Raw genomic sequence first — 27350 nt, forward strand, 5'->3', positions numbered from 1 at the left:
TTCAGATGATCCAACGGGCGGCGGCCAGGTTGCTAACTGGGGCGCCTTACAGGGAGCGGTCAATCTTCCTGTTCAAGGAGCTCCACTGGCTGCCATTCATTTTCCGGACCCAATTCAAGGTGCAGGTTCTTACCTACAAAGCCCTGAACGGTTTGGGACCCGCCTACCTGCGTGACCGCATCTCTGTATACGAACCCACACGATCCCTTCGATCATCTGGAGAGGCCCTGCTCTCGATCCCACCAGCATCTCAGGCGCGGTTGGTGGGGACGAGAGAGGGCCATTTCAGTGGTGGCCCCTCGACTCTGGAACTCACTCCCTAAAGACATCAGACAGGCCCCAACCTTGGCAGTCTTTAGGAGGAGCTTGAAGACGTGGTTGTTCCAGTGTGCCTTCCCGGAATAATGATCCCATAGCATTTTGTCCTCCAAAGCACTTTACACTTATTAGATCTGCTCGTATGCCCTTCCACAAACGTCACTATCACCTTTCGTCCATGTCCCAGCATTATTTCCATTTTAACTTTACATTTGGCCTCCCCACTGTTTTTGTCTTATTGATAATGTTGTATATTTTATTGTCTATGTTTTATTTTAATTGCTTGTACTGTTGTTGTTTTGCTTGTATTGTTGTATTCGGGCTCGGCCTCATGTAAGCCGCACCAAGTCCCTTGGGGAGATGGTAGCGGGGTACAAATAAAGTGTTATTATTATTATTATTATTTATTACAGTCCCTGAGGAAAATTATGTGGGTCTTTGCGAAGCTTTGCTGAGCACCAGTTTGTATAACTGAGAACCCATAAGGAAAAGTTAGCAAGGACATGCAGGGAACTGAATCACTGCTCTTACATCACCTGTTAGTGGGAGGGATTTGCATCACACCACAACCTTGCACTTAATAAAGGGCCTTTCTCCGCTGCAAGTCTGGTTTGCATGCTGCTTCTTGCCTCGAAAAAATAAGTCTACAACTTTATAAGATTAACACCCATTCTGTATAACAGGGTGAGTAATCCTTGTCCCTCTAAATTGTGTGGATTTCAACTCCCCCACCTCACCATTAGCCTTTCTGATTTTTGGGAGGTAAAAGTATCCAAGGACTTAATAATTTATTTATTTTTATTTATTAATCAATTTTATATACTGCCACTCCCCGAAGGCTTGGAGCGGTTTACAATATACATATGTGATACAAAAATCAAAGAAAAATTTCAATCAGCAAGATTCAAATGCCAGCCTAAATAAATAAGTTTTACAAGCTCTAGTGGCACAGTGGGTTAAAGCACTGAGCTGCTGAGCTTGTTGATCAAAAGGTCACAGGTTCGATTCCGGGGAGCGGCGTGAGCTTCTGCTGTCAGCCCTAGCTTCTGCCAACCTAGCAGTTCGAAAACATGCAAATGGCGGGAAGGTAATGGCGCTCCAAGCAGTCATGCCGGCCACATGACCTTGGAGGTGTCTATGGACAACGCTGGCTCTTCGGTTTAGAAATTGAGATGAGCACCACACCCCAGAGTCAGACATGACTGGACTTAATGTCAGGGGACAACCTTTACCTTTTTTACAAAAAGATAGTAAGTTTTGGAGTGCTCGTGTTTCCGCTGGCAAGGCATTCTACAGGTAAGGAGCCACCACCGTGAATGCTCTATGCCAGGGGTCCTCAAACTTTTTAAGCAGAGGGCCAGGTCACCATCCCTCAAACTGTTGGAGGGCCGGATTATAATTTCAATTGGAAGTATGGACCTGCTTTTGGCTGATGAGATAGAATTGTAGTTGTTGTGTGCTTTCAAGTCGTTTCAGGCTTAGTTTGACCCTGAGTGGAGGACCCCTGCTCTACGCCTAGTAGACATCAGGTGAAAGGTCCTAAAATTGGGAACTTCAAGGGGATTCTGATTGTCTGAACGGAGTGATCTTGGGGGTTGGTAGGGGGTGAGGCGGTCCCTCGGGTACTCCGGCCCCAGGCCATATAAGGCCTTAAAGGTAAGAATCAGAACTTTGAAGGTAATCTTGCTGCAAGATTGGAGTGATATGACACCTCACTGGGACCCCTGTGAGAAGCCGGACAGCAGCATTTTGCACTAGTTTAAGTTTCCGGATCAACAATAAAGGCAGGCCTATGTAGAGGGTGTTACAGTAGTCCAGCCTTGAGATGACCGTAGCGTGGATCACCGTGGCCAGGTTGTCCCTGGACAGATAGGGAGCCAGACGCCTAGCCTGACGCAGATGGAAAAATGCGACTCTGCTCAAGGCGGAGGCCTGGGCCTCCATCGTCACCAGAGGGTCTAAAAGGATTCCCAGACTCTTTACCAAAGATGACGGGCATAATGTCACGCCATCCAGGGTAGACAACTGGATCACCCCTCCGTCCGGGCAACCCAACCAAAGGATCTCTGTCTTCGCTGGGTTCACCCTCAGCCTGCTGGCACGCAACCATCCAGTAACGGCCTCAAGGCATGGATGGAAATTATCGGGTATGGAGTCTGGTCGGCCTTACATCCTCAGAATGAGTTGAGTGTCATCAGCATACTGATAGCATTTAAGCCCAAAGCCTCTCACCAGCTGGGCAAGTAGCCCCCTGTGGGACCCCTCATTTAAGAGGGGTCCTCTTAGAGACCGACCCTCACATCAACCTTGCACTTAATAAAGGGCCTTTCTCCGCTGCAAGTCTGGTTTGCATGCTGCTTCTTGCCTCGAAAAAAAAGTCTGCAACTTTGTAAGATTCTGTATAACCTTATTCACCTATTCTGTATAACAGGGTGAGTAATCCTTGTCCCTCTAAATCGTATGGATTTCAACTCCCCCCATCTCCTCACCATTAGCCTTTCTGTCTTTTGGGAGGGAAAAGTATCCGAGGACTTAATAATTCCCCACTTTATAGGATTCATGGAAACATTTTAAAATGATAGACTCCCCAGCTGCTGCCAGGGTTAAAGTACATCCCAGTGATAATAAGGAAGTACTTTGCCCCTGTTCAGTACTTTGTAGCCATGGATTCTGGCAGGAGGCGTTTGCAGTCTCTTAGGTGCTTTCTGCTTACATTGACCTCTTCTGCATTTTCCAAAGATTAAAGGACAGCATTGGTGGATTTTCCCTTTTTTTTTTTTTTTCCCTCTGCGGAAGTTAGGCAGAGTATTGTCGACAATATAAGCCCTGGAAACAGCAACAAAAAAGCCCACTATATGGTTCAGATATGTGGATGACTCTTTCACCATTTTGAGCCATGGAGAAGAAGAACTCAACTGGTTCCTGGACCATCTCAACAGCATCCACCCAAACACCCAGTTCACCATGGAAGAAGAAAATGAAGGAAGACTGCCTTTTCTAGATGTCCTAGTCATCCGTAAACCAGATCAACAATTGGGTCACACTGTCTACAGAAAATCCATGCACACAGATAGATATCTACACAAAAACTCCAACCATCACCCAAGTCAAAAAAAGAAGCACAATTAAAGCCTTGGCAGACCGTGCAAAAAGAATCTGCGAGCCCCACCTCCTCCAAGATGAACTGAACCACCTAAACTGGGCTTTATAGGCCAATGGATACTCCATACTCCAGATTGGATTACTGTAATGCACTCTACATGGGGCTACCCTTGAAAACGGCCCGGAAATTTCAACTAGTCCAATGGGCGGCGGCCAGGTTGTTAACTGGTGTCCCTTACAGGAATAGGTCAACCGTCCTGTTCAAGGAGCTCCATTGGCTGCCGTTCATTTACCGGTCCCTATTCAAGGTGCAGGTACGTACCTACAAAGCCCTAAACGGTTCTGGACCCGCCTACCTGTGTGACAGCATCTCTGTGTACGAACCCACATGATCTCTTCGTTCATCTGGAGAGGCCCTGCTCACGATCCCACCTGCATCGCAAGCGAGATTGGTTGGGGACGAGGGACAGGGCCTTCTCAGTGGTGGCCCCTCGACTCCGGAACTCACTCCCCAAGGATATTAGACATGCCCCAACTCCGGCAGTCTTTAAGAGGAGCCTGAAAATGTGGTTGTTCCAGTGTGCCTTCCCAGAATAAGGAACCATAAGCAACATGTCCCTGATCGCACTTTACTAATGATCTAGGATTGTCTGCTCGCCCCATTTCTCTCCAAATACCCATCCTAGTCATATGTCACCTTGTCATGCCCAGTATTTTAAAATTTTAATTATTACATTTGGCCCTGCCATAGGTTTTTAATGCATCGTGGTGTTATTGCTTTGTTTATGAGTTTTTTTATTGTCTGTATTGCTGTGTTGTTTTATTGATGTAATCAGGCTCAGCCTCTTGTAAGCCACACCGAGTCCTCCGGGAGATGGTAGCGGGGTATAAATAAAGGATTATTATTATTATCTCCTAACAGGAAGGGTCCCCAGATAGCAGCCCTCATTCAGCAAAACTTTACTGTCCCTTTTCTTATATTGGAAGACAAGACCAATGTCCAGTTTATCTCTAATGTTTGGTGGAATGGAGAAATGAAATCATCGTTTCAGATGAGCAAAAATGTCCTGTCTGATTTGATTCTAGTTGTGCTGAGGCTTCATAAATAGCACAAGTAAGGGAGCTTTGTAAGAGGCAGACAGTACTCAAATGAACCTGTTGCGTGGAGTTTTATCGCCCCAAATAACGTCCCAGCTGCTGGGTGGGGCCCTCAGTGATGCAGGGAAGGAAGGAAGCCAAACATTTTGTAACTCCAGTTGTCTGCTTTCTTGCCAAGCGCTGAAAGGGGGGGGGGGGGGGGGTGACTGGGCGCAGCCTGAGATGCAAGCAAGGAAGAGATAGCAGGAGCTTTAAAAATGAAAGTACACAACAGCTGAGCCTGTTTTGCAACTTCAGAGGGCTTGACTCTGTGCCAAGAGCCCAGCATCTGCCAGGAAACCGCCAGCAGCTGAGCGCAGGGATTACCAGCAATGCCTCAAGCGCACGCAAGTCATCGTTTCTTGCCCAAGGAACTAGTGATGTCTTATCCTCTGGTACATGGGTTTGGAAACAAAGAGTAGATCAAATATAAAATCCATCAGAGAAGTTCAAAGAGCAGCAGTCTACACCAGTATTAGAACTACATACGCTTGTACGGAAATAATTCCCATAGAATTAAGAAACGCTGTACAGCCTTTAACATTTAGCTCAATTTTAATTTCATAGAATCATAGAATCAAAGAGTTGGAAGAGACCTCATGGGCCATCCAGTCCAACTCCCTGCCAAGAAGCAGGAATATTGCATTCAAATCACCCCTGACAGATGGCCACCCAGCCTCTGTTTAAAAGCTGCCAAAGAAGGAGCCTCCACCACACTCTGGGGCAGGGAGTTCCACTGCTGAACGGCTCTCACAGTCAGGAAGTTCTTCCTCATGTTCAGATGGAATCTCCTTTCTTGTAGTTTGAAGCCATTGTTCCACATGCTAGTCTCCAGGGGAGCCAAAAACAAGCTTGCTCCCTCCTCCCTGTGACTTCCTCTCACATATTTATACATGGCTATCATATCTCCTCTCAGCCTTCTCTTCTTCAGGCTAAACATGCCCAGTTCCCTAAGCCGCTCCTCATGGGGCTTGTTCTCCAGACCCTTGATCATTTTAGTCGCCCTCCTCTGGACACATTCCAGCTTGTCAATATCTCTCTTGAATTGTGGTGCCCAGAATTGGACACAATATTCCAGGTGTGGTCTAACCAAAGCGGAACTGAGGGGTAGCATTACTTCCCTAGATCTAGACACTAGGCTCCTATTGATGCAGGCCAAAATCCCATTGGCTTTTTTTGCCGCCACATCACATTGTTGGCTCATGTTTAACTTGTTGTCCACAAGGACTCCAAGATCTTTTTCACACGCTCGCCTCTCGAGCCAGGCGTCACCCATTCTGTATCTTTGCATTTCATTTTTTCTGCCAAAGTGGAGTATCTTGCATTTGTCACTGTTGAACTTCATTTTGTTAGTTTTGGCCCATCTCTCTAATCTGTCAAGATCGTTTTGAATTCTGCTCCTGTCCTCTGGACTATTGGCTATCCCTCCCAATTTGGTGTCATCTGCAAACTTGATGATCATGCCTTCTAGCCCTTCATCTAAGTCATTAATAAGGATGTTTAACAGGACCGGGCCCTTTGAAAAAAAGGGTTGGAAAGAACGATTTTAATTATGATCTAGTAAAGTGATGAATGCAAGGCTGGGGTAAAAATAGCTGGAAGGAACATTAACAACCTTAGATATAATAATATTATTAATAATAATATTTATTTCTACCCCACCACCATCTCCCCTATGGGGACTCAGAACGGCTTACATGGGGCCAGGCCCAAACAACAAATTACAATAAAAAGAACCAAAAACATAACCGAAAAGGCAAACAATAAACAACATCATAATTACATCCCATATAGATAACTGCAACGCGCTCTACGTGGGGCTGCCTTTGAAGATGGCCCAGAAGCTTCAAATGGTCCCGCGTGCGGCAGCCAGGTTGCTAACAGGAGCTGGGCTCAGGGAGCATAAACTCCCCTGTTGAATCAGTTCCACTAGCTGCCAGTTTGCTACCGGGCTCAATTCAAAGTGCGGGCTTTAGCCTATAAAGCCCTAAACCAGTGTTTCTCAACCTGGGGGTCGGGACCCCTGAGGGGGTTGCAAGGGGGTGTCAGAGGGATCGCCAAAGACCATAAGAAAACATAGTATTTTCTGATGGTCATGGGGATTCCATGTGGGATGTTTGAGCCAATTCTATCGTTGGTGGAGTTCAGAATGTTCTTTGATTGTAATGAACTATAAATCCCAGCAACTACAACTCCCAAATGTCAAGATCTATTTTCCCCAAACTCCACCAGTGTTGACATTTGGGCATATTGAGTATTCGTGCCAAGTTTGGTCCAGATCCATCATTGTTTGAGTCCACAGTGCTCTCTGGATGTAGGTGAACTACAACTCCCATACACAAAGTCAATGCCCACCAAACCCTCCCAGTATTTTCTGTTGGTCATGGGAGTTCTGTGTGCCAAGTTTGGTTCAATTCCATAGTTGGTGGGGTTCAGAATGCTCTTTGATTGTAGGTAAACCATAAATCCCAGCAACTACAACTCCCAAATGACAAACTCCATCTGTGTTCATATTTGGGCATATGGAATATTTGTGCCAAGTTTGGTCCGGATCCATCATTGTTTGAGCCCACAGTGCTCTCTAGATGTAGGTGAACTACAACTCCAAAACTTAGAATGCTCTTTGATTGTAGGTGAACTATAAATCTCAGAAGCTACAACTCCCAAATGACAAAATCCATTTTTTTTTTGAGTGAAGGACATACATTGGGTTGTTAGGTGTCTTGTGTCCAAATTTGGTGTCAATTCATCCAGTGGATTTTGAGTTCTGTTAATCCCACAAACGAACATTACATTTTCATTTATATAGATTAATTAAAGGTACAGGAGCCCAATTCTGGAAACAGAATTGAGTTGTTCAGACGCTCTCGGCACTCCCACTGGGCCACCGTAGCTAAGCCTCCTTGAGGAGAGAGGAATTTGCCCAGGTAGCCCCGCCTCCGCAGAAGGCGTCGCTATGGCAGCCTCCGTTGATTGACAGCTCCCCTTTCCGAACGCTCGGTGCTGAAAGGAAGAGGGGACGCAGACCACGTGACGCCTGACCCGGAAGCGGGCCTCTTCTCTCACGCGGGAAGGACGAGGGAAAGAGGAGCAATGCCCGCGCGGCCCCAGCTCCGTGTCAACGAGGCGTTTGCCGCGCGCTACGGGAAGTACCGCCGCCGGGAGGAGCTCCAGCGCCGTGAGTGGAAGTGGAAGGGGAAGGGAAGGGAGGGGAGGGGCGGCCGGGGGAAGGGCTGCTGTGGGAGCTTCTGAGGGTCACCTGCGCTTCTCTTTTGCCCCGCAGTGCAGGACCGGTATGGCGGGGACGCCGAGGAGACCACCTCTGAGTCGGAATCCAGCGAGGAAGACCAGGTCAGGCGTCGAAACTCACCAGGGTTCCTTTCCTCCTTTCTCAGTTGAAGTTGTGGAGAAAAGGGTGCTTCCGAGCATGCGCAGAGTGTCGCTCCTTCACCAGAAGTCAGTCTCGTGTTCAATAATAGAATCCTAGAGTTGGAAGAGACCTCATGGGCCATCCAGTCCAAGCCCCTGCCAAGAAGCAGGAATATTGCATTCAAAGCACCCCTGACAGATGGCCATCCAGCCTCTGTTTAAAAGAAGGAGCCTCCACCACACTCCGGGGCAGAGAGTTCCACTGCTGAACGGCTCTCACAGTCAGGAAGTTGGGTTGTTGTAGGTTTTTTCGGGCTATATGACCATGGTCTAGAGGCATTCTCTCCTGACGTTTTGCCTGCATCTATGGCAAGCATCCTCAGAGGTAGTGCAGTCCGTTGGAACTAGGAAAAAGGGTTTATATACCTGAGCGGCACCCAGGGAGCATACAACTCCACTGTTGCGCCAGCTCCACTAGCTGCCAATTTGCTACCAGGCACAATTCAAAGTGGTGGCTTTAGCCTTTAAAGCCCTAAACGGTTCTGGCCCAACTTACCTGTCCGAATCGCATCTCCTCCTATGAACCAGTTAGGACATTAAGATCATCTGGGGAGGTCCTGCTCTCGATCCCACCGGCTTCACAAGCACGCCTGGCGGGGACGAGAGACAGGGCCTTCTCAGTGGTGGCCCCTCGGCTGTGGAACGCCCTTCCTACGGACATTAGATCGGCCCCCTCCCTACTGGCATTCCGGAGGAGAGTGAAGACCTGGCTCTTCGAACAGGCATTGAACTAGGCAGTGCAATTGAATTGATTATTGGAACACGGAAAATGGATATGGAGACTGGATTCTGATTTTATTAATTAAACGTGATGGATTTATTAAATTGATGTATTGATGTTTGATGTTTAATCACTTTGCTTTTAAATGTTCAATGATTTTCTACTATGTATATTGGAATTTGTTGTTAACCGCTCTGAGTCACCTAAGGGCTGAGAAGAGCGGTATACAAGCGAAGTAAATAAAATATCTGTAGAATGACCAGGGTGGGACAAAGGACTCTTGTCTGCTGGAGCTAGGTGTGAATGTTTCAATTGACCATCTTGATTAGCATACAATAGCCTGACTGTGCCTGGAGCAAACTTTTGTTGAGAGATGATTAGATAGCCAGATTTTGTTCATTTTCATGGTTTCCTCCTTTCTGTTGAAATTGTCCACATACTTGTGTATTTCAATGGCTTCTCTGTCAAGGAATCAAGGAACATGAAAGACGTTGCAGACTACTTCAGCCAGAGAAGTCAGCCATAGCAGAGCACCTGGTGAACCAACCTGGACATAGCATTTTATTTGAGAACACAGAAATGCTGGACCACTCTCACAACCACCATGTCAGACTACACAGAGAAGCCACTGAAATCCACAAGCATGTGGACAATTTCAAAATTATATTATGTTATATTTGTATTATATTGCTTATGCAAGGCAATTTGGTTTTCAATTGTTAGACTGATAACCCAGTTGTCTCTGATCTCTTAGGAACAAAGATTATGCCAATGCACAAAATATAGCAATTCTTCAGAAGTGTTCTTTTCAGTGCCCCCAAAACATCTCACCCCGCAGGGGACGCATGGCGGATTACAATATACATATACATGGCAAACATTCAATGCCATAGACCAAGGGTCCTCAAACTAAGGCCCGAGGGCCAGATGCTGCCCTCCAAGGTCATTTACCCGACCCTCGCTCAGGGTCAACCTAAGTCTAAAACAACTTGAAAGCACAAAACAACAACAACAACAGCAGCAACAATCCTATCTCATCAGGCAAAAAGCATTAAATAATAATAAGTTTGTATTTGTTAAAATTGTTCTTCATTTTAATTATTGTATTGATTTTAAGGTGTTTTTTTATTTTATTATTTTTTTTTTGCACTACAAATAAGGTATGTGCAGTTGCATAGGAATTCATTCATGTTTTTTTCAAATTATAATCTGGCCCTCCAACAGTTTGAGGGACTGTGACCTGGCCCTCTGTTTAAAAAGTTTGAGGACCCCTGCCATAGACACACAACATATATAGACTGTCAGAGGCTATTTAACATTCCAACTTTTTCTGGCCACCAGGGGAGCTGTCGCTTCACCATCCATCAACAACACCAATGAAGTACTTCCTCATTCCCCGCATGCTTGCTGGAGATTTTTATGGCCTTGTAAATTAGTTAAATTAGCCTCTCCACATAGGTAAAGGTTTCCTCTGACATTAAGTCCAGTCATGTCTGGGGTGTGGTGCTCATCTCCATTTCTAAGCTGAAGAGCCGGCGTTGTCCATAGACACCTCCGGCATGACTGCATGGAGCGCCGTTACCTTCCCGCCATAGCGGTACCTATTGATCTACTCACATAAGTGGTACCTAAATTTCGTACTTGACAGATGCAACTGTCGTTTGGGCTGCAAAGGTCGACATCAAGCTACACAAATTGGTCGGAAGCTCACTCTGACCTGGGCTGGCTTTGAACTCAGTAGTGATCTTAATGCAGCTGATTCCCAGCCAGCTGCACCACAGTCTTGGTGCTTTTCTTTTCTGGAGGCTAAACACTCCCAGTTCTTTAAAACGCTGCTCATAGGGATTCATGGTCTCCAGACCTTTGCTCATTTCAGTCACCCTCCTCTGGACGCCTTCCAGCATATCTCTTTTAAATTGTAGTAGCCACAATTGGACACAATATTCCAGGTGAGGTCCAACCAAAGCAGAATAGAGAAGCACCATGACTTCCCTCAATCTAGACACCATACTTCTTCTGATGCTGCCCAACATCCCATTGACTTTTTAAGTTGCTGCTTCACACTGTTGGCTCATGTTCAAGTTTATAATTAAGAAAAACTGTGTGGATATCCATGACAAGGGGAATATGAACACAGCAAATATGAGTTCCAAGTGTGAACTGTTCAGTGGTTCCTTTAAAATGCTACAAATTGTGTTACTGAAAGATAATTCTGTTTGAGGGGAGCAATGCAAATGCTCTAAAGGCACCAGCTTCGATCTGATATTGGAAGCTAAACAGAGTCAACCCTTGAATGCTAATGAATACCAAGAGGAGTAGGTTATATTTCAGGGGAAAACCACCTCTGAATATTCCTTGCCTAAGAAAACCTTTTGACATTCATAAGAAGATAAGCAATTTGAAGATGCGTACACACAGAGCTCCCATCCTTCTATTTTTGTGTTCTTGTGATGTTGAGGTGGTTGGAATGATGGATGCGCTATTGGAACTGCTTTGTCTCTCCTTGTTGTCAATGGGAAGTGTCAAATTCACTTCCTTGTTGGCTATAATTGTTTAGCTTTATCCTTGTTGAACAAGAAAGAAAACACTTGAGGTAGTTTCTCCTATAATCCTCCTAACCTGGTGTTTTCTCTCTCTTTTGATAGGAAGTTGATCCCACAATGGATCGTGCTTTTTATAGCACCTTGGCCTTGTTGAAAACAAAGGATCCACGGATTTATCAGAAGGATGTCATATTCTACAGCAAAGAAGGTAAGCTCTGGTTTTTTTTTGGGGGGGGGGGAGGGGATTATCTTCTGTTAATTTTTGTCTCTGCAATTTTTGACTGTTTCTATCCCTGATATAAAGACTTTTGAGGGTTTTGAGGAATAGTCATCCCAAAAATAATACGTCAGGGGAGATAGAGGCTGAATCTAATGAGCCCTTCTCCGCAAATAACTGGCTTCTTCTTTATCTCACTCGAGTTTTAATTAGTTTTAATCAGTCTTTTCTTTTAAATTTTACATGTCACTGTGGTTGTGTTTATTATAATTTTATACTGTTATGTTTTCACATGTTTTATGTAATTATGATATTATTTACTGTCTGTGTTTTCGGGTTGCATTTTCCGTTTTATGCTGCTGTAATTTGTGTTTGGGTTTGGCCTCATGTAAGCTGCTCTGAGTCCCCATTGGGGAGATGGTGGCAGGGTATAAATAAAGATGATGATGATGATTATTATTATTATTATCTTTGTCTGCCATGGTTCTCATTTGCAGATGCAGGCAAGATCTTAGGGCAGGGAGGTGGAGTTGCAGTGTCTATTAGGATCCCATCTCCTTCCCCAGCTGTCTCTTCCCACCGTCTACTGCAGTGGTTCTCAACCTGGGGTCCCCAGATGTTTTTAGCCTTCAATTCCCAGAAATCCTAACAGCTGATAAACTGGCTGGGATTTCTGGGAGTCATAGGCCAAAAACATCTGGGGACTCCAGGTTGAGAACCACTGGTCTACTGTATCTGAAGTGGGATTTCTGGTGGTGTACCACCCACCCCACTGGTTTCTGAGCTGGCTGAGTTAGTTGCTGATGGTGCAGGAGCTTGTTGTGTGGGACACTTCACCATTATCACTCTGTTGGGAACGTGTAAGGGCTTCAGTTCCTTCATGATGACCATGGATGTGTCACAAGCAATGCCTGTGATCATCTACAGTAGGCACGGGCAAACCGGCTCTTCAGGTGTTTTGGACTTCAGTTCCCACAATTCCTAAGAGCTGGTAGACTGGCTGGGATTTCTGGGCATTGAAGTCCAAAACACCTGGAGGGCCCAAGTTTGCCCATACCTGGTAAACAATGAAGGACACACTCTGGGCAGGGTTTATTGTGCTGGGTAGGATGATGGTGATCTGGATGTGAGGGACGTTCAGTAGTTCTGTTGTCATTAAGGCCCTTTCTATACTGCCATGTAATCTGGATAATAAAAGCAGATGATCCACATTATCTCTTTGAACTGGACTGAGTCTACACTGTCATATAATCCAGTTCAAAACAGATAATCTGGATTTTATATGGCAGTGTAGAAGGGGCCAAAGTGACCAGTCCTTGATGAGGTTTGGACTTATTGACACTCAGATCGTCTGCAGGGTTAGATGAATTAAGATGGTCTTGTCTAGGAGGAATATAGATCCAAATTGATTCCTTATAGATCTTTTGAGCTTTACTGTTGGTAGGTCATATTGTCAAATCCTGAAAGACGATTTGTGGCAGTGGTGGCACCAAATAAATCATTTGACTCTTGCCATCATTGCATCTGATTGTATCATCAAGCAGAGGCATGAGCCCAGATTGTTTGAAAAACCTTATCTCCCTATACCAGCCTACACATGCTCTAAGAACTTTTGGAGAAGGCTTATTATCAGTTCAGTCACAATCTTTCATGGTGAGGGCATGAAAGAGAGCGATCCTTCTTGGTGGCTGCTCCCAATTTATAGAACTTTCTTCTGGGATCCCATCTTCACTGCCATATAAAGCAGGTTGAAGCTGCATAATATCATCAGTGTAAATTCATAAAGGGCCCCCGGTGGGGCAACAGGTTAAACCGTTGAACTGCTGAACTTGCTGACCGAAAGGTTGTCAGTTTGAATCCAGGAAGTGGGGTGAGCTATCGCTGTTAGGCCCAGCTTCTGTCAACCTAGCAGTTCAAAAACATGCAAATGTGAGTAGATTAATAGGTACCACTTTGGTGGAACGGTAACAATGATCCATGCAGTCATGGATCTTGACCACAGATGTCTACAGACAACTCCGGCTCTTTGGCTTAGAAATGGAGATGAGCACCACCCCCAGAGTCGGACACGCCTGGACTTAATGTCAGGGGAAAACCTTTACCTTTAGACCTATATAATGCATTTAACTTCATTACATGGCACTGTAGACGGGGCCTGATTGGTTTCCTCCCCTCCTTTCTACTGACAGCTTTTTTGTGTGGAGTTTTTAATTAATAGGGGTGGAGTATTTTTATTTTGGGTTGTTGCAGGTGTATATGACCATGTTCTAGAAAAAACCTACAACAACCCAGTAATTCCGGCCATGAAAGCCTTCGACAATATATATTTATTTTGTTATGCTTTAAGCATTTTGAATACTATTTTACCTTGCTTTTAAAGTACATTATTTCATAGAAATTGGGATTAATTGTGTTTTCATTTTTATGCAAGTTGTGATTTTAAAAAGTTGTATGCTTCCTTGGATCCTGTAATGGGAGAAAGACAGGCTATGCGTAGAGTTAATGATTTAATTAATTTGTTTCTCTTCAGACTCTGCCTCAGACAGTGACAATGACAATCCACCCAAAAAGAAAAGAGAAAAGCCTATGTTCCTCAATGACTATGAGAGGAAGGTGATCTTGGAGAAGGCTGGGTAAGTCATCAAAATTGGGCCATTTGTCATGTTAAATCCTTAGCCTTGGAGAGTGGTTTTTGGTATTTGGTTCTCGAAGGTTTCTGAGACTTCAGCTCCCCAAATACCTGAATATTAACTGTATTGGCTGATACTTCTGGCCAGGGCTGTTGATAACAGGAAGATTTGTAGGGTTCTCACTCATAGTGTCGGAACACAGATGCCTTAAAGGGCCAGACTCAGAGTTAGTTCCAAAAACAGAGTTTATTAAGGCAAAGTAAAAGACTCAGAGATACTTAACTCAATGCCTCTGGTCAAAACTCAAAGGTAAAACCAGTCCTGGTTCAAAAGGGTAAGCCAAAGTATAATCCGGATTATCCGGAAAAAAGAACCGAATCAAACACAGTACTCCAAAATCACAAAAAACACAGCATGCAAATGGTTAACAAAACAGAGAAGCCGCAGGGAAGAAAGCGTAGTCAAGCAAAGTCTAGGGTCATAGCAAGCAGAATCCGAAGTAGCGAAGTTCCAAAATCCACAGCAGCGGCGTCGTAGTCAAGCCGGTCCAAGGTCAAGGAAGGGGGAAATCCACATTCACGAGAATCCAAGCCGAGTTGAAAGCACACACGAACAGGAGCAGCAACCTGCAGATCCCAAACCCAATGCCAACACGGAACAGGCAGCGAAAAATCCAGACAGTACCCAGTGCACGAACGTATACCAACACCTTGCCTTCTGCAAAGATTCCCCATTTCAGAGCCCACTTTTATTACACATCATCATCATCAGAAGATGAACTGACGACCGCCCCATGATCATCTCGCAGCTGCTCCCAACTCTTCACGTGAAGTCCTACGCCCATCCCTCCATCTCCTGTCAAGACTCAGATCCCCCCAAGACTCGGATGTATTCCCCGATTGCCAGTCTTCACTTCCAGAGAATCCCATAAACGTATCACTAGATGTTGGCTCTACACAAATAGCTTGCATTTCTTTTACCTTAGTCCAATCCACAGTGTCATCCCCGTTTTCCCCACTCTGTGACCCATCATCCCCAGAGAAACCCTCAAATGATTCCTCACCTGTAGGTGCCATAAGTATATCCTGAATCCTTTTCCTCTGTTGTTCCTCATCAGACTCTGGCTCATGAGTAACCCTTTTTGCCCTTCTGGCACCCATACTACTGCTTGCAACGTTACTTACAGGCTCTACTACAACACATAGGGTTTCCATAAGTCAAAGTCAACAAATCCATGAAATAGGGATGGTATTAGTCTCTTTGTGCATATTGATAACTCTGATCCTGGTGTAAAATGCCAAAAGTAGCTCTATTTACATGGGTCATATTTGTGCATGGCAATAGAGACTTTCATGGAGTGTCTGGAATTTGCTGAGATGAGGAATTAATACTGAATACTGTGGGAGGATGTGGGGGTGAAGAATGAGGCTGACGGAAAGGGATTGAGTGTCATGCTGTGACTCACAAGAAACTCCACAGCCTGATTGTACGCTCAAAACGCCATGGTTTGCTACTTCTTTTCATTCTTTTATTTTAAAAAAGGGAACATTGTGGTATTTTGCACTCCATACTTAACATTGAGATCCTCTGCCTGGTGCATTAATTCGGCTTACAACTTGTCTTCCCCTTTAGTTAGTATTAAGGCTATATTTTGTTACAGAAGGAAATTACTGTATATACTTGAGTATAAGCCTAGTTTTTCAGCCCTTTTTTTAGGCTGAAAAAGTCCCCCTCGGCTTATACTCGAGTCAAGGTTTTTTATTATTTTCCTCTGTTATTATTTTTATTACATTTACAATTTTACTCTATTATTATTACATTTATAATTTTACTCTATGATGATGATGATTATTATTATTACATTTATTATTTTACTCTATTTATTATTGTTATTGCATGTATTATTTTACGATATTATTACTGGTATTATTACATTTCCATTATAATATTATTATTATTATTATTACATTTATTATTTTACTCTCTTTATTATTATTGGAAGGATACGTAAGTACATTTACATTGAAGAAGGTTAGAATAATGGTTTAATCGGAGTTGGGCAGTCTTATCTTAAATTACAGTTTTATGTAAATACTAGCTGTCCCCTGCCACGCATTGCTGTGGCCCACATGGGGGTTCTGTGTGGGAGGTTTGGCCCAATTCTATCGTTGGTGGGGTTCAGAATGCTCCGTGATTGTAGGTGAACTATAAATCCCAGCAACTACAACTCCCAAATGTCAAGATTCTATTTTCCCCAAACTCCATCAGGGTTCACATTAGGCATATTGAGTATTCGTGTAGAGTTTGATCCAGATCCATCATTGTTTGAGTCCACAATGATCTCTGGATGTAGGTGAACTACAACTCCAAAACCAAAATCAAGACTTTTTCCCAGTTTTTTTCGGCTTATATTCAGGTCGGCTTATACTTGAGTATATATGGTACTTGTTTCAAGACATTTAATAAATTGAAATTGCCGTAATTTATCTGTACAGCCCCTTGCAATTGATACGTTAATGTGGATGGTCTTTTAGAAGTTCCAAGTTTACTTTATAATTTCATGAAGGGTGACCTTGGGCAATTCACATTCTCTCAGCTTCAGAGGAAAGCAAAGGCAAACCCCTCTTGCTAGGAATACCCCTTGATAGATTTTCCTTAGGGTTGCTATGAGTCAGAAATGAGTTGTAGGCACAAAACGATAGCAGTAGTATGGGTGTAATGCATTTTTGCTCATATATAAGTGGGCTTGGTGGCATAAAATATGCAGAATTGCAACCTCTGTTCACTTTTCAATTATTTCTGTTCAAATTAGATCTGTTCTAGCAGAACTTTAATCACAACTCAAATCCAATGTCTGATTTCTCCTTTGAGCCGTTAATATGCACAACCAGTTTCTTGCTCTTTCTTCTGCGCATTGTCTTCTGACCCTTTTATCCCCTGATAAGGACAGGCAATAAGCTTCTTGTGTCCCAGTCTGGAGTAGGATGTCTGTGTTGGTCATTTGAGGGAAGAGGTGAAAAGGTTGACCAGAAGGGAGGGTAACATAGCAAGGATAGCAGATGGGAATGAAGATTTCTTCTAGTGTCCCCTTCTAAGTCAGGCAAGGAAGACAAGCAATAATATACAAGCAAGGAAGGTCTTGTATGAGTCTTCTCCTGTGAATAGTATCTTGAATTTCTGTCTGTTTACTGTGTACTGAGGAATGGCCATTCCATGATGTCCTTTGACCAGTATCTGGCCACTTGGAGTGCCTCTGGTGTTGCCGCAAGAAGGTCCTCCATTGTGCATGTAGCAGGGCTCAGGTTGCATTGCAGCAGGTGGTCAGTGGTTTGCTCTTCTCCGCACTCGCATGTCGTGGATTCAACTTTGTAGCCCCATTTCTTAAGGTTGGCTCTGCATCTCGTGGTGCCAGAGCGCAGTCTGTTCAGTGCCTTCCAAGTCGCCCAGTCCTCTGTGTGCCCAGGGGGGAGTCTCTCATTTCATATCAGCCATTGGTTGAGGTTCTGGGTTTGAGCCTGCCACTTTTGGACTCTCGTTTGCTGGTGTGTTCCAGCGAGTGTCTCTGTAGATCTTAGAAAACTATTTCTAGATTTAAGTCGTTGACGTGCTGGCTGATACCCAAACAGGGGATGAGCTGGAGATGTCTCTGCCTTGGTCCTTTCACTATTGGCTGCTACTTCCCGTCGGATGTCAGGTGGTGCTAAGCAGTGTAATTTCTCCAGTGGTGTAGGGCGCAGACACCCCGTGATAATGCGGCATGTCTCATTAAGAGCCACATCCACTGTTTTAGTGTGGTGAGATGTGTTCCACACTGGGCATGCATACTCAGCAGCAGAGTAGCACAGTGCAAGGGCAGATGTCTTCTCTGTGGCTGGTTGTGATCCCCAGGTTGTGCCAGTCAGCTTTCGTATGATATTGTTTCAAGCACCCACTTTTTGCTTGATGTTCAGGCAGTGCTTCTTGTAATATTAAATGTAATATTAAATGTCATTTTGATGGCAATATCAAAACAAAACAGTCATACTAATCAATATGGAACATCTCATTTCTCATTTAATACCTGGATGGTAAAATGGCAAAACTCACTAAATATCAAACATTTTTGTTCCTTCCTATAGCTCTACCTAGCTTCACAACTCAAAAAGCTGGGTACTCTTTCCTTCCCTTTGCTAGATTGATCAGGATAGGAAGGTATGTGATCACTTGCCTCAGTAAGTACATGCCAAATTAGCCTTTAGGATGAGTTATGGGCACTCCTGGTACTAAATCATTCCTTATGCCTAGATCTGATTGTGATTACTTCATCAAATGGAAGCAGTCTTAGAAGCTAAAAGTTTTGCTTTCAATTGGGGAGAAGCACTGCAATCTTAAATGTTTTATCTCCAGACCCATGTTTCCTGTGCGGTGGAGGGATCTGTCAATATAATAATCCCTGTTTTTTCTCCCTATAGCAAATATGAAGATGAAGAAGAGGAGGAGGAGGAGGAGGAGGAGGAAGCAGCAATTAAAAATTCAAAGGTGAGGCATGGAGGGGCACTGGGTTCACTGTATACTCATCCCTCTTGTTCTGGAATGGCTGTTCCAGGGGCTCCAATTTTGTGCTTTGCACTGAGTGTTTGTTCATAGTCCTAAGTTGCAGGGACTTTGCAGATAGGTGGCTTCCTTTGGCTGCATTCATAGGGCAAGCCACCTGTCAATTATAGTTAGGATCCCTGGTCCCGCCCCTCTCTGGTTTTTTTGGAGGGAAGGGGCCATTTTTCAGTTAGTCTCAGCAAAGGAAGTCAATGCAGAGGATGTGTACAGACGTCCTCCTGTACAAAGGCTTCGTCCTTTAAGACTTCCCGGGGGAGAACAGTCTTAAGCCTCTAAAGATTCCCAAAGGTTCCGGGGAAACAGCCTTACAGCCCTGAGGAATTCCGGAGGGAATTACAGCTCTAATCGTCAAGATCTCCAGCTAAGTGACTACAGGCCTGCTGGTACATCTGCTCGGTTCTGAGATGCAGTTCAGCCGGTAGTGGATTCAAATCAGTCAGGTTTAGGTTCACAGTAGCCTGGGAGGAGCTAGAAAGGGGAATTTTCCTTTGAACAAAGTTATTGAAGATAGTGCCTGTTCCCTGTGGACAAGTTTGAGAGAACTGGATTTTGCCAAGAAAGCTTTACAATTCCTGTTTGTTCATCAATAAAAGACTTGTTATATTTAAGCTCAAGCCTCCTAAAGACTGTTTAATGAGGGAAATTTCTCTAAAGGCACCTTTTTGGGCCCCCTGGCTTCCCGCTGGATTCAAGCCATACATCCTCTCTTAAAAGCACTTTATTTCAGGTCCAGCGGCGACAGAACACCTCTACATGTGTGACTTTTACTTTTGTGGATTTGATAATTTGTGGATATGATTAATATGTTCTCTGTGATAGACAATATGTATAAGCAGAAAAATAATACTAGATGCCAAAAGTTAAAGTATGGCAGGTTGTATTGAATAATATGTATCTGCTGTAAAACAAAGAATGTATAACAAATGTATTGAACCATGATAAAATAATACAAAATATTTTAAAATATATATATTCTCTGTAGAAATTTAGGTCCTCTATTACAACTTTATGTTCAACTTCCAACGGAGTTGCACTGGAGGATCTGGAAATTCCTAGAGAGGTGTTCTCAGTTTTTATTTGCATTTTTTCCTCTCTCACCCCTAACCCTTGTGAATCTGGAAAGATAACTGTACATCTAGAAAACTGCAGTGTTTTTATGGAAATGTTAAAAAGGCTGCAGTGAATTATAGCATACTGTGCTAATCTTCCCTCTTCCTCCCACTGTTTGACAGAGCTATGTGGAAGAACAAAAGCAGCTGAAACAAAGGTGAGAAAGAGTGAGTTGCTGGGAAACGCACCTTCAGCTTCACAGTCTTGTGTTGTCTTTCCTTGCTGCTTATGTGTGTGTATATTTTGCTTGTGGTTAATATCTGATATGTATATAATTGGAAGGGAAATTGATTTTCTATCTTCTTAGCAGGTCTTGGAGCCACTGTGGCACAATGGGTTAAACCACTGTTTCTCAACCTGGGGGTCAGGACCCCTGGGAGAGTCACGAGGGGGTGTCAGAGCGGTCGCCAAAGACCATCAGAAAACACAGTATTTTCTGTTGATCATGGGAGTTCCGTGTGGGAAGTTTGGCCCAATTCTATCATTGGTAGAGTTCAGAATGCTCTTTGATTGTAGGTGAACCATAAATCCCAGCAACTACGACTCCCAAATGTCAAGGTCTATTTCCCCCAAACTTCACCAGTGTTCACACTTGGGCATATTGAGTATTTGTGCCAAGTTTGGTCCTGATCTATCATTGTTTGAGCCCACAGTCCTCTCTGGATGTAGGTGAACTATAAATCCCAGCAACTACAACTCCCAAATGACAAAATCAACACTCCCCCAACCCCACCAGTATTCAAATGTGGATGTATTCGGTATGTGTGACCCCATTTCTGTGTACGAACCCACACAATCTCTTTGATCATCTGGAGAGACCCTTCTCATGCTCCCACCTCCTTCGCAGGCACGATTGGTGGGGATAAGGGAGAGGGCCTTCTTGGTGGTGGCCCCCGACTCTGGAACTCACTTCCCAAGGACATGCGACATGCCCCAACTCCTTTAGGAGGAGCCTGAAAATGTGGTTGTTCCAATGTGCCTTCCCAGAATAAGGAAAACTCTCATCAATATGCCCTCAAAATGCACCTTACCACTGATTTAGGACTGACTGCGTTCCCTCATCTCTCTTTGGAAACCCTATACCAGTTATATCCTACCTTGTTCATGCCCAGCGTTATTTTTTTAAAATTTTAAACTATTGCATTTGGCCCGGCCATAGGTTTTTAAATGCTTGTTACTGTTTATTGTTTATTGGTTCTGTGATTTATTAATTGTATTGTTATTGGTGTACTTTTGTTATTGGTGTACTGTGGGCTTGGCCTCATGTAAGCCGCACCGAATCCCTTGGGGAGATGGTAGCGGGGTATAAATAAAGTTTATTATTATTATTATTATTATTATTATTATTATTATTTGTTCCAAATTTGATCAAGTGAATGAAAATACATCCTGCATATCAGATATTTACATTACGATTCATAACAGTAGCAGAATTACAGTTGTGAAGTAGCAACAAAAATAATGTCATGGTTGGGGGTCACCACAACATGAGGAACTGTATTAAGGGGTCCCAGCATTAGGAAGGTTGAGGACCACTGGGTTAAACTCTTGTATCGGCTGAACTGCTGATCTGAGTGTTGGTGGTTAGAATCCACAAGATGGGGTGAGCTCCCGTCTGTCAGCTCCAGCTTCCCAATTGGGGACATGAGAGAAGTGTCCCACAGGATGATAACACATTTGGACGTCCCCTGGGCAACGTCTCTGCAGATGGCCAATTATCTCACACCAGAAGTCACTTCTGACACGACAAAAGCATAAAAGCATCCCTCACTTCTTTCCCTCTTGTCTCCTGGGGAACTGAATATCTACAGTGGACTGGTGGCTGCTAATTCCCATTGAGTTTGTTCTTTCCCTTGAACTAGGGTTTTCCTAAGTTCTAACAGCAATGATGTCCTTAAATACGTCATGTTCTGTCTGTGATAACCACAGGAAGATGATTTCCTGGAGTCTTTCCCTTGTGGTAGGGTTGGGCAACTCTGAAGGAAGCTGTAGTGTCATTCTTGGTGCACCCAGCAGTGACAAAAATCTTTCTTCCAGTTTCATGTATTGACTTCGAAAATGTCTTCAAGGATATTCTGTGGAAGGGTAGTGAGGGGCAAGAGGACCAAATATTTGAGGAGCATATTTTAACCACAAAAAACAGGTTATTAGGGACTTTTGGGAAGTTGACAGAGTTGTAAAGCAGGGGCGCTACACTTTGGCCAGTCTGCTCTGTAGGCTTGCTCTGGGGCAAAGTAGGGTAGCCCTTAAGTTTACTGTGGGAATGATTGCTCCAATGTTCCCCAAACTCTGGCCTTCCAGAAGTTTGGAACTTCACCTCTCAGAATGCCTGATTATTGACCAATGCAGCTGAGACTTGTGGGAGTTGAAATCCCTTGTTTTCTGCTACCTTGGAGACTAGGATGCAGAACAATGGCTTCAAATTACAAGAAAGGAGATTCCATCTGAACATTAGGAAGAACTTCCTGACTGTGAGAGCCGTTCAGCAGTGGAACTCTCTGCCCCAGAGTGTGGTGGAGGCTCCTTCTTTGGAGGCTTTTAAGCAGAGGCTGGATGGCCCTCTGTCGGGGGTGCTTTGAATGCAATTTTCCTGCTTCTTGGCAGAATGGGGTTGGACTAGATGGTCCATGAGGTCTCTTCCAACTCTATTATTCTAAGTCCAAAATACCAGGAAAATTAGCATTTAGGAATAACTTCGTAGTTGGCTTCGCAGAGTTCCCAATGGTGAATGTCATCTATTTACATTCTCATGGCCTTGAATGAATGAATAATAATAATAATAAAAACTTTATTTATACCGCACCACCATCTCCCCAAGGGGACTCAGGGCAGCTTACATGAGGCCAAACCCAACAACACATCAGTAAACAACAAAGCAATAAGCAAATAAAACAATACAATTAATATAACTCACATATAGGCAATAAGACACACTTAAAAAAAAAAGGACTATGGCCAGGCCAGACGTAATAGTTTAAAATTTTAAAATAAACACTGGGCGTGAACAGAGGTAGGATGTATCTAAGCAGGAGGGTTTTAAAGGAAATGTAGGAAGAGCAACCCAACCTAACCCTTCTGAGGACATTTTGCAAGGAATTGGTCAGAGCAGGGCATTGTTACCTTTATTCAGGGAAGGCACACTGGAACAGCCACGTTTTCAGGCTCCTCGTAAAGACTGCCAATGTGGGGGCTTGCCTGATATCCTTGGGGAGTGAGTTCCAGAGTTGGGGGGCACCATAGAGAAGGCCCTCTCTCTCGTCCCCACCAATCGCACCTGTGAAGGTGGCAGGAGCGAGAGCAGGACCTCTCCAGATGATCGAAGAGATCACTTAGGTTCCTACACAGAAATGTGGTCACGCAGGGAGGCGGGTCCCAAACCGTTCAAGGCTTTGTAGGTAAGAACCTGACCTTGAATTGGGACTGGAAAATGAACGGCAGCCAATGGAGCTCCTTAAACAGGGGGGTTGACTGCTCCCTGTAAGTCGCTCCAGTTAGTAACCTGGCTGCCGCCCATTGTGCCAATTGAAATGTCCAAGCTGTCTTTAAGGGCAGCCCCATGTAAAGTGCATTACAATAATCCAATCTGGAATGGTGCTGACCTGTCTTTGCCCCCCTCACACAGCTTCCAGAGGTTTGTTGCAGACAGTGACGAAGAAGAAGAAGAAAATGGCGACTCGTCGTCTTTACTACAAAAAAGAGCCAAAAGTAAGGAAGAGAAGGTGGGTGTGTGAGGAAATGGTAGGTTATTCCTGGTTTCTTTAGCTGTGGCACATCCAGACGGAGTGTCAGTGGTCATCTGTTCTGGTGGGAGGGAAGGAAGGGTGGGAAGCCCAGCATTTCACTTCTATAATTCTCCATAGAATCTGAAGCTCACGAAATCCCTTGAGATAGCAAAACTGTCATGCTTTATCTCACAATTCAGCAACAGATCAGTTGCACAATTTCAGCGCTTTCCAGTAGCTTCTTCCTGCACAGTATTTTCAGTCAACTACTCCCACAAACTGCAGTCACCCTGGAACTCTTTACAGACACTTGAGCACATGCCCGGCCATTGTCAGTTTTACTATTGTTTTCCTCTCTTATCTAGATGACACTACAAACTTACCACAGCACACAGTTATATCTTGTCTTAGCAGACAGGTTCCTTTAATAAATTACACAGAGCCTTCGGCAAACAGCATCACAGCACAAGGAGAGAGGGAATACACTGTACATGACTTCCTTATATACAATTCTGTACATTTACACATAGCAATCACTGATTGGTTCCCAACTCATTGACTTAACTCAAACCCAGGATTGCATCATTCACAATCACCTGGACTAGGCCAGAACACATTCCCCAAATGATTCCCTATATACAGTTAATGCATGACTCAGCATTTCCAATAGAAGCCTATTAGCAGTGCATGACTCAGCTATATTACATTACAATACATTGTAAAACCTGACAAAAACAATAGAACATCTCACCAGCATGGCTCATTCCTTTTGGATTACTGGGTGATTATTTGCATTTCATTATTTCATGTTTACTTAATAGTAAATACCCCATATTTTCTGCTGTAAGAAGCGTGATATCACAATTACCTTAATGGACACAATTTTCAGTACTGATAAGCAATTGCACTCAATTCCTAGCACAATTCACGATGCTGGCGTTAATGTATGAACTAAATGACATGTACCTGAAGCATCCTGTCAAGTCATAAGGAAAAGAGATTTCTCCCCCCATCTTTCCCCTGTTAAAATGGAGGGTGAACTTTGAACCACAATGATATGCTGAATTTGCATCAAATTCTGCCATAGGATGCAATTAGCTTTCCTCCAGCATCCTGCAGAGACAGTCATAGGCATCTGTCAAGGTGCTTCTGGTCCGAAAGCTTTGTTTGCACTTGCTTTCCTGAATAAACATGCTATATGATGGCCTTGACAATGCCAAACTTCTTGTGAAATACAGAAAAGATCCTCTTCATTTGGAGGTAATTTGATATTTGACACCAGTCCTTGTTTTATCTTTTTTGTGGGGAACAGAGCGATTAATTGATTGCTTATTAATAAATACCCACTAAGGAATGAATTTGAAATTTTAACTATTTAAGTAGACATAGCCACCATTGCTCAAATCAAGGAGCGGGCTGTTGCAGGGGGCAACTTTGTCTCTCTTCTACTTAACTTATTTCAGGAGCGCGAGGAGGCTGACTACATCCTCTGGCTGAAGGGCCAGGCGAAGCCAGGTGCAGAAGAGGACCTTCAAGACCTGGTAAGTGAGATGCTGGGAACCGCCTGCTGTACATGGTTGTACGAACACACCTTCTCTGCGATCATCTGGAGAGGCCCTGCTCATGCTCCCACCTCCATCACAGGTGCGATTGTTGGGGACGAGGGCCTTCTCGGTGGTGGCCCCTTGACTCTGGAATTCACTCCCTAAGGACATCAGACTTGCCCCAACGCTGGCAGTCTTTAGGAGGAGCCTGAAAACGTGGTTGTTCCAGTGTGCCTTCCCAGAATAAGGAAAACTCTTAGCAATATGTCCTCAAATGCACTTTGGTTGTCTGCACGCCCTTATCTCTCTCTGAAAACCCTATTCTAATTTGCCTTACCTTGTTCATGCCCAGCACTTTTTGATTCTAAATTTGAATTATTACATTTGGCCCGGCCAAAGGTTTTTAAATGCTGTATGTTTGATATTGTTATTGTCTATTGCTTATTGTGTATTTTTCTGTTTTGAGTTATTTCAACTGCTTTGTATTGATTATTGTTATTGCTTTTGTTTATTGGTGTATTGTGGGCTTGGCCTCATGTAAGCCACACCGAGTCCGGGGTACAAACAAAAATTTATTTATTTATTATTAATTTTTCCCAGGCACCTCTTAAAGAATATTGGAATGATCCCAAACTGGATGAGGGGGAGCGGTTCCTGAGGGATTACATCCTGAACAAGCGCTACAAGGAAGCAGGAGATGGAGAAGAAGAGGAAGAAGAAGAAGAGGAAGAGGATGGGTGAGTGCTAAAGCATTTTAAGGCTCTTATAGATGGGATATAAGCCTCCCTGGCTGACCCCAGGGGAATAAAAATGGGCTGTAGGGATGTGTGGAAATGAGAAAGTAGTCAGTTTTCTAGTCTCCCATCAATTTCAGGAATATTTTCATGGTCCTCCTTTATACAACACTAGCGGTCCCCTGCCACGTATTGCTGTGACCCAGTCTGGTGATCTGGAAAATAAAGTAATGAGAAAGTGTTAGTGTCTAATATATGTAATGTCTTTATGCTTGTAGGTAAACAGTATTTCTGGTTGTTTCTTTGTCAGTGTTGATGTGGAGATTGTCTGGTTTGCCTACTCTGGAACAGGCAACTTATCATTGTCCTTCTTTAGGGGTCCCTTTCAAATCTTTGATACTGCATCTGCCATATACATATGTGTGTGTGTGTGTGAATGGCTGGATGGCCCTTTGTCAGGAGGGCTTTGATTATGTTTTCTTGCTCTGGTGAAGGGAGTTGGACTGGATGGCCTTAAGGTAGCATTTCTCAACCTGGGAAATCAAGACCCGGGGGCGGGATCACCAGGAGGGTGTCAGAAGGGTCGCCAAAGACCACCAGAAAACACAGAATTTTCTGTTGGTCAAGGGGGTTCTGTGTGGGATGTTTGGCCCAATTCCATTGTTGGTGGAGTTCGGAATGCTCTTTGATTATAGGTGAACTATATATTAGGCTTGGGCAATCCATGATTCTAAATGGTTCTAAAGTACTTACAAAACTAAAGTTCTGGTGGTGAAAATGTCAGAACTCTAACAAAACTTTCAAAATTTCATAATAAATGGCAGTTCCTAATTGGTTCTGTCGTTAAAATCACCAATAATGAAATAATAATTAAATTTTGAAAGTTTTGTTAGAGTTCTGAAATTTTCACCACCAGAACTTTCATTTTGTAAGTACTTTAGAACCATTTAGAACCATGGATTGCCCAAGCCTACTATATATCTTAGTAACTACAACTTCCAAATGTCAAGGTCTATTTCCCCCAAACTCCATCTGTGTTCACATTTGGGCATATTGAGTATTCCTGTCAAGTTTGGTCCAGATCCATAATTGTTTGAATCCACAATGTTCTCTGAATGGAGGTGAACTACAATTCCAAAACTCAAGGTCAATGCCCATCAAACCCTTTCAGTATTTTCTGTTGGTCATTGGAGTTCTGGGTGCCAAGTTTGATTCAATTCCATTGTTGGTGGGGTTGAGAATGCTCCTTGATTGTAGGTGAACTATAAATCCCAGTAACTACAACTCCCAAATCTCAAGATCTATTTTCCCCAAACTCCATCTGTGTTTATATTTGGGCATATTGCGTATTCGTGCCACGTTTGGTCCAGATCAATCATTGTTTGAGTCCACTGTGCTCTCTAGATGTAGGTGAACTACAACTCCAAAACTCAAGGTCAATGCCCACCAAACCCTTCTAGTGTTTTTTGTTGATCCTGTGTGCCAAGTTTGGTTCAATTCCATCGTTGGTGGAGTTCAGAATGCTCTTTGATTATAGGTGAACTATAAAT

General features: G+C 43.8%; 1 protein-coding gene across 1 annotated transcript in view; it reads left to right on the forward strand.

Annotated features, from left to right (window-relative positions):
• The first annotated feature begins 7375 nt into the window (after window positions 1-7375).
• Window positions 7376-27350, forward strand: part of KRI1 (KRI1 homolog) — a 38626-nt gene continuing 18651 nt past the window's right edge. The window contains exons 1-9 of the mRNA XM_067464087.1: window positions 7376-7735; window positions 7841-7908; window positions 11353-11458; window positions 13998-14100; window positions 18549-18615; window positions 19923-19957; window positions 23423-23519; window positions 24986-25063; window positions 25667-25803. Of these exons, the coding sequence (XP_067320188.1) occupies window positions 7651-7735; window positions 7841-7908; window positions 11353-11458; window positions 13998-14100; window positions 18549-18615; window positions 19923-19957; window positions 23423-23519; window positions 24986-25063; window positions 25667-25803 (776 nt within the window). The 5' untranslated portion in view covers window positions 7376-7650. The remainder of the gene's footprint in view (window positions 7736-7840; window positions 7909-11352; window positions 11459-13997; window positions 14101-18548; window positions 18616-19922; window positions 19958-23422; window positions 23520-24985; window positions 25064-25666; window positions 25804-27350) is intronic.

Source organism: Anolis sagrei, chromosome 2 (assembly GCF_037176765.1).
Source record: "Anolis sagrei isolate rAnoSag1 chromosome 2, rAnoSag1.mat, whole genome shotgun sequence".
NCBI classification, from domain to species: domain Eukaryota; kingdom Metazoa; phylum Chordata; class Lepidosauria; order Squamata; family Dactyloidae; genus Anolis; species Anolis sagrei.